The 7,754-nt window shown below is 37.1% G+C and overlaps 1 protein-coding gene across 1 annotated transcript; it reads right to left on the reverse strand.

The window, feature by feature from the left end:
• Positions 1-889: 889 nt before the first annotated feature.
• Positions 890-5,325, reverse strand: LOC113347516 (uncharacterized methyltransferase At1g78140, chloroplastic-like). Its single transcript, XM_026591191.1, has 8 exons — positions 4,899-5,325; positions 4,565-4,644; positions 3,956-4,096; positions 2,959-3,040; positions 2,514-2,707; positions 2,251-2,362; positions 1,772-1,879; positions 890-1,260 (listed from the first exon to the last, which is right to left on the reverse strand). Exons 1-8 carry the CDS (start codon positions 5,073-5,075, stop codon positions 1,117-1,119), a joined length of 1,038 nt encoding a protein of 345 aa, XP_026446976.1. The 5' UTR covers positions 5,076-5,325; the 3' UTR covers positions 890-1,116.
• Between the last annotated feature and the right edge of the window lie 2,429 nt (positions 5,326-7,754).

Raw genomic sequence — 7,754 nt, forward strand, 5'->3', positions numbered from 1 at the left:
TGTTATATCCAAATTGCGTTGCCAATTATACTCATGATGCATAACCCGTCATGCGGATGCATAATCCGTTATGCAGACATTTTTAATAATTTTATATAGTTATGGGTGTCATGAAAATAATTATGAGTATCACACTACCTAAACTTAATTGTGAGCACGAGAATGAAAATATATATTTTTTTTAATGCATAACTAGTACCGTTATGACACGTATTGGGGATTGATTACTTTCAGGGGACGGGAAACATTTCCCTCCACATGGCTTTTCGGCAGTGGGAAGAAGAGGAAACGGTCAGTTTGCGCCACATCAGTCATCATTCATCACGCTTACAACCAAAAGGCACCAACAACACGCCACGTGGTACGGATGATGAGATCTCTGGGATCCACAGTATGTTTGATACAGTAGGGGCCATATATGAAAAGAGAAAAACGACATTTCAATGCCCCACGATTGGGACTGCAAAGTGGAAACGACAGAGTTATTATGATGACGAATCTGTTGCTTGGTAAATGCCTGGTGATCCCTAACTATGAACGTTCTATCTCTATCTGTAGGATAACTGATTGAGCATGAAGAATTTGGTACTGGCGATTGACGAAGAGAAGATTTAAAGAAGAAGAAAACATAGGAAACTGTGTCTTTTTTTTTTGTTTGTATTTTTTTCTGGAAAATCTAAAACTCCGAGAATACGTTTTTCTGACTAATCTCTACTCCATTTCTTGGTCACAAACAACACTCAAATTTTGATTAATTATGTAACTTATCACTCCGGGAAGAGCTATATTTTTGCTAAGAATATAAAATTGTTTATGCATTTTGTTTGCCAGTACTAAGGGAGGGTCTCGAGGGTGAAAGCTCCACGCGTAATTCAAATAAAATTTTGAGTTTCAATAGACAGAATTCTCCAATAAGTGCAAACTCTCAACAGTGCATATACAAGTACCTGAATAAGGAATATCTCTTTTTACTTGTTTTTGCAGGACCATTTACATTATATTAGGTTCACATCCACTCAATTTACATTATCTTTCTATAATTTTTTATTTACATCCCATCAATACATACAAGATGTTTTACATTTATCTCTTAAGCTGGAAAGCTAAAAATTTTTTTTACCTCGGTTTGGTTGCTGAAAGCATGATAAACGACCCGTTTCTCACACACGTAAAATCCACAAGTCCACATGCTTTGCAGAGATCTTCTAGCTCCCTCTCCGATAAAAAGATGTTGCTGCTTACTGAGACTTGCCCTATATTCTGTTGCATGATGAAACACACTGATCAATCAATAACCCAAATATTTAATCCAAAAAGTTAAGAGAAAGATTCTAAACAATAGCCGAAATCTTTAGGTAGTATGTCTCATGTGGAATTGTTGAGAGGATCAAGAAATGTGTAGAAGAAGAGAGGTCGTCTTTGTCACAACTAATACATGATTTCAACTTTGTTGACTCATGCGAATATTGGATAACAAGACCTCACCATGACACCATGTCACTGTGGTTGGGCTTTATATAGTCAAGGTGTTTCACCAACTAATGGTGGACATGTCTAGTCTTCTAAACCCACTATACTTCTTTTTGAGAAATCTAACTCATTAATGCACAAGGGAACACATAGTAGTGCTTAAGACCAGCATGCACTAACCTTAGGTAAAATATAATCCTTAAAACCAAGTAAAACAATGTTCTGCACTATTATAGCTATTTCGAATTATAAAGACTGTACAAAAAAAAAAGGTTAAAGACTTAAAGTTGAATCAGGATACCTGACGCAGTATCCTCAAGAATGGAATAGCAGGAAAAAATCCATCTAAAATGAAGGTGGTAGCAACAAGCACGCCTCCAGGTCTTAGCACTCGACTTATTTCTGCTACCTATACAAGTGTAATGCACTACAAGGATCAGCAGAATGGAGAAAAGCTGGAATAACTTGATATGTAATTTGTACAGCTGAAATTAAAAACTATGAAGTTTAATTTTAACTGGATAAGCATATATACGTTATTATGTTTGCAATGACATGTCTGTAGAGCTAATTAAGTTGAGCATGAATACTCTTAATTTCCTATGCTAACAGAATACAAGTAATAATAATGAGAATGAAGTTGGACATATGAAATTGAAACAAAAGGAATTCCTGTCATACGTAATGCTGCTGTCGTGATCAATAAGATTGATAAGTTGTACTAGAGAATTTTGAAATATCTGAAATCCAAAGCAGTTTTCATCGAAAAGTTTTACTTACAGCCGCAGAGGGTGAAGGCCAACAGTGCAACGCAGCACCAGCATGCACAGCATCAACTGAACTTGACACAAATGGGAGTCTAGATATGTCCGCTCTGACCAAGGTTAAGTTCCTGAAAGAGAAAAAAAAAGTTAGATTAAACTCCTAATATCAAGGATAAATTTCAATGAAGATAGAAAATGTATGTACTTAAGAATTTTAGTAACTTTTTCGGGAGGAGACTATTATGAAATGAGTCTATATTGAAAAGTTTCTAAGCTTACTCAGTTGGGAAGCTTTTCTCCTGCTTAATAAAATCGGAACACTGCCGGAGCATGTTCTCTGAAAAATCCAGAGCAACAACAAGAGAAAACAATCCGCTCATAGCAAAACGCCTTGAAAACAATCCACTTCCACAACTGGCATCGATGATGTTTCCACCTAATGTGGGTTTTAAGTATTTTTTAGCCATTTCAAACTGCAACCAAGTAACCAAAAGGATAAGTAATAAAATCAGACCAGAACAAAGAATAGCATCCCAGTAGGTACAGCCATAGAGGAAAAGGCAGAATTGATCTAGACTACTTAAAGTAACAAATAGACAGATTTCTTGCTTAAGAACACTTATAAGTGAAAGATAATCCTAGTAAAAAAAGCAAAGTGTAAATCTTGTTTGGACAAGACACAGCATAGCACTATCTAACAACAGTTAAATCAGCACTGAAGTACCTCTCTGTCAGGACCTGGGAAACCACCCCATACAAAATTTTGCCGCCATCCCCTCTCATAGAGAAATGATACCAAAGGAGTTCTGTTCAACCAAACCAAAACTTGTAACTTATAAAACATGTATAGCCATATCGGTTGAGCTAAATACAGACCAACTCCATGGAAACAAAAAAATGAAGGGAAAAAAATGCGTACATGTGCAAAACAGGACAAAAACCAATGCTTGGAATGGCTCTTGAAGGTCTTGATCAATCAGGTGGAGGAAGGAAGTTCTATTTATCAATAAAGTTGTAAACACTAGCACATTATTTGGACGAGGTTTCCTGTATGAAAAGCTAATTATGATGATCCAAACATGTCTTTCTATAATCACCTAATGGTGTGTCGATATAGCTTAAAAAGAATATGCCTAACGTTTTCATCAAGGGATATAAGCATAACTTCTGCATATTGTACATAACAGGAAACTCCGCCGTACCTTCTCGTGCCCGCCAGATGTTAGGCGAAAATACGTATACGTTGGATTATAGAACCGTGACCTAGTGATCGATGGAATATCTATACAAGGGGCAGAAGGACAGAGATTGGTAGTGCACAGTGAGTATGCAAATGTAGTTGAAAGGAACATTTTATTCAAAACAAATGAACCATAATACTTCCAATTTCAAGTTGAGTAACACCTACCATACTCCTACAGGTTGTTTATAGTACTCCTCTCTGGCCTAGTTTTAGTACTGCGTAAACCTTGTAGGATTCTAGAGTAGACCGCGCAGATCCATCTATTTATAATACTCTCAGGAAAAGGAGTATTTACAGTTTGAAAACATAAAGTTAACTGTAATAACAAACCGATAACTAACCTTTCCACCCTACATCTGACCTACCACCCATCCCAATTCCCAGCAAGTCCACCACAAACCCTAATGCTCCTGCTTAAGATTTCATTGAACTATAGAAGGATATACTTCTAAGAACCTCAATGAGTAAGATATCTAACCTGAATACTTCTGTTGAAACTGGCTTAGCTTCAGTGTACTGCTTGGCGCCAATAGATACGGTCAAGTCAAGATACGTTCCATTGTTGAAGTACGCTTTCTTGCAAGTTGCGCATTGAAAACTAGAGCTAGTTGTAGATTCTCTGTACCAAAGTCATAGAACATCAGCATAATTATGAATAGGATTTAATGATAATCCCTATAAAGAGAAACAGAATATCCCGCTCATTAAGCTTTTCACTGCCTTATATCTTAATGTATAATTATGAATAGAATTTAATGATACCCTTAATGTATTTCTGGTATCACCGTGAATTCGTATAAAACAATTTGATAAGTGAAACATTATAGAGCAATTTGACAAGTGAGCCTTTAAAATTAATGAGTATGCTATTAACTTATCAAGAAAAACATCCCAGTACCCCACCCAAATTCAGATCAAATTACAGGATGGGTGCCAAAACCAATGCAATTCTTTACAGTTTTCTCGATCATTCAGTGATGTAAGTTCCAGAAGTTCAATGATGTGTTAAGTGTGATTGAGAAAGGGTGGAAAAGATAAATAACCAAAATAGCATAATTCTGGTGCAGTCGTGATAAGAAGACCTTACACTTTCAATTGATTATAGCATATAGGACAAGCTAATATATTTTTCTCACTGTTTTCCACCTTTTCAGTTGAGGCATTTTCCTACACAGTTTTGAAATCCCAAGAAATTAGATGTAATTTCTATTTCTGTAAAGTAAAATAAACAATCGCAGATAAAATTGCACAAAGATTAAAACGTGTAATCACAGATGTAACTATAATCTCCTTATGCAGGTTTAAAAAGAAATTAGGGCAAGTCATTTTTATCAAGGTTCGAGTAAATTAGATTCTAATAACGCATTTATAAGTTATAATTCATACAAAGAAACAACAGATTATCAGGAAGTACTCATTACAGGTTCAGTTTCAACGATAGTTGTTGATAAAGCTCGAATTGGTGTCCGAACTCTGACTATTGGTGTCAACTTTAACAGTTTTAATGAGCATATTCTTCGGCTACTCAAGCCAAGCAAATCTAGATGAGGATGACGGTGATGAAGAGCTGTTGATGCGTAACTCAGAACCATTGCCATGACCTTTGTTCTATATCTTTGTCTAAGGTTTAACGAGTTGTTTGATCTGGTGCTGATAAGAATGTCTACAAAGAGAGACGTTGCAGGTTAACAGTCACTTATTATCTTCTAGTTTCTATTTCCAGTTGGTTTCCCCCTCGCTTGTTCCCAGTACTCCGTGTTGAAAAGACCAGGTGATATTATTTTTTCCTGTTTTTGCCAAAGATGTGAAATTTTATTAACTGGAAACTGTCTGCCAGCAATGAATTCTCAATAAAATCAAGAGGTTTATCTAACCAAACCCCTCTATTATCTGTTGTACTTGGCTAATATATCAGCAGGTTTATCACATAATCTAGAAACAAAATGACATTCCCATTGAGAGATGTTTTTCAGACACTTAATGGCATCAAAAAGAATGTTTTCGTTCTCCCAAGATATCACAGGTGCATGCTTAGTGATGTAGCTTTAGATTCCTTGCAGATCAGTCTCCAAAACTATATGTGTTTGTTGCATATTTCTGCTCCATTTGACAGCTTCTGAGAACGCCAGACATTCTGCATGCTCGGAGTCTCTCACTCCTGCATAGCATTTAGTTTAGCTTTCCCTCCACTTCCCTACAAAACCACGCAAAATAAGTGCAATACCTGTCAGTCCTGTGTGTTTATCAAAAGAGGCGTCACAATTTATAATAAGGTAAGGGAATGCAGGAGGTTTCCAATGCTTAGGTGTTTTATCATGTATCGTCACTATCCTCGTTTGCTTCTTAGCATTTAAATCTTCTATTTAAGCAGCAAAACTCATAGCTTTTCTAGCAACTAACTCTGGATTAGCCTTCTTATTTTGAAACTGTACTTCACAGCATTCGTTCCAAATAGACCATGAAACTATCATCGCCAGGTTTAACCAGTTTGAGTTTGAACTGGAATGTTGAGATTGTTTAACCCATGATTCAAACACAGCAGCAACATTGGTGTGGAGTCCAGCTAGAACACTCGAACCCTCTGGAATGAGCATCCATACCGCTCTTGAAAAAGGACAAGTAAACAGAACATGTGTAACTTCTTCATCAACTAATATACATTCTATTATCTCAAATAAGGATTGTTTTCTATTGGAAATCGATTTACACATCTTTTTGGAGATTTATAGTGTTTGCTGGTTCATATCTTTAGCTGACCGGATTGGTTGGGTTGATCCCCAACTTTTCAGACTCTATGTATATCATTGGCAGCTTACTTTGGGGTATCAACTTCATTTTGTTTGAGATTACGTGCTACTAAAAGCAGGGAAACAAATACCTTTCGCTTCATGGGAGTCAACCCATTAGATTTGTTCCCTTTTCTCTATTTTTTTTTCATTTTATATATCACACCTTAATTTCTACGTTGGATGACTCAATTATAGTGAGGACAATCTAATGTTTAAGTGTGGGGAGTGGCACTTTCATTAGAATTTTTGAAAGAAAGAAAGTAAAAAATAATTTGCGAATTATTTATGACCAGCTCTTGAGCGGGTCTTTCTGATTTTCTGTCTCGCCGTTTAGCAGACTTCTCTACGCCACTGTTTAGTGGTTCGTCTCGCTGTTTAGCAGACATCTCGATACTACTGTTTAGGGGATCCGTCTAGTTGTTTGGCAGACATCTCTCCATACCCAACTGTGTAGCGGATATAATTTTTTCTTGTTTTGGTCAGGACTAGCAAAATACAAGTGTGGGAGAATCTGATAAGCACGTAAGTGCGACATTTTATTCCCACATTTATACTAGCTAGTTCTCATTATCAAACTAATAATATTGTTTTAGACAATTTACAGGAGTTACAAAAGAAATCGATCATCCGGAAAAAATAATGGCTAAATGGAGTTATAATGGCGTTTGCCACTCAATGCACCTAACGTGACAACACTGGCTCCTGGGCTTCCAAATCGACAAGTCGCATTACTAATTCATTTCACGACCAGGGGATACTACAGAATGGATACATTACAAAAGAATTGCATATCTTATTCCAAGCATGTCAATTCCACTAACAGCAAAGAGATAAGTGGACCTTGGTGATCAAAGTTATGTTTGGTATTTGCTAAAGAAGTTTACAAGGAAACGAAAGGTCCTTTGTTAGCTCAATCACGTGAGATGCACTAGTGGGGTTAAGAGAATAGTAGGACGTGGCTTCTTTCTCCACATCTCGTTGGTGAAATGTTCAGAACGTTTGGTTTTCTCAACACATTTCCGTTCTTTGTGAAGGATAAAGAAATACTCGTTTACTATCCACGTTGAGCAGCAGGTGGTATTCTTATCCACGGAAGATGATTTTTAGTAGCAGAAATGTTGATGGACGTAGCCACAATGGCAGCAGCTATTCGCAAATGGTGGTGATTCTCGTGTTCTTACAGCAACTGCAGGGGGAATTCGAAGATGGACCAGCAGAGATTTGATGACGAGATCGAGAAGATGTTTGCTGGATTCAAAGTTCGACGGTGGTGTTTTCTAGTACCTGCAACGGAGCTGTGCAGTCGATGGAGCGAATAAGTGCAGGTGTTGGCTGGCTCGATTTGATTCAAACACTAGGGTTAAACTGCATGGGAGTTATATGGTGGCTGTATGGGAGAACTGATATATGAATTAATTTGGTATGTGGACGGTAACTCTTTGTGAATCTTGGTCTCGAATGAGAAGTGAAGCAGCTCTCAGTACTCGC

This window comes from Papaver somniferum, chromosome 2, assembly GCF_003573695.1.
Source record: "Papaver somniferum cultivar HN1 chromosome 2, ASM357369v1, whole genome shotgun sequence".
NCBI classification, from domain to species: Eukaryota; Viridiplantae; Streptophyta; class Magnoliopsida; order Ranunculales; family Papaveraceae; genus Papaver; species Papaver somniferum.

Bases quoted from the DNA above. Each gene is read 5' to 3' on its own strand.
- LOC113347516 (XM_026591191.1), bottom strand. From the start codon at position 5,075: ATGGCAATGGTTCTGAGTTACGCATCAACAGCTCTTCATCACCGTCAT. The intron at 4,097-4,564 runs GTAAGGTCTTCT...ACTTTGGTACAG, and splicing joins TGCTATAATCAATTGAAAGT to AGAATCTACAACTAGCTCTA. The intron at 1,261-1,771 runs GTATCCTGATTC...ATCATGCAACAG, and splicing joins TCTTGAGGATACTGCGTCAG to AATATAGGGCAAGTCTCAGT.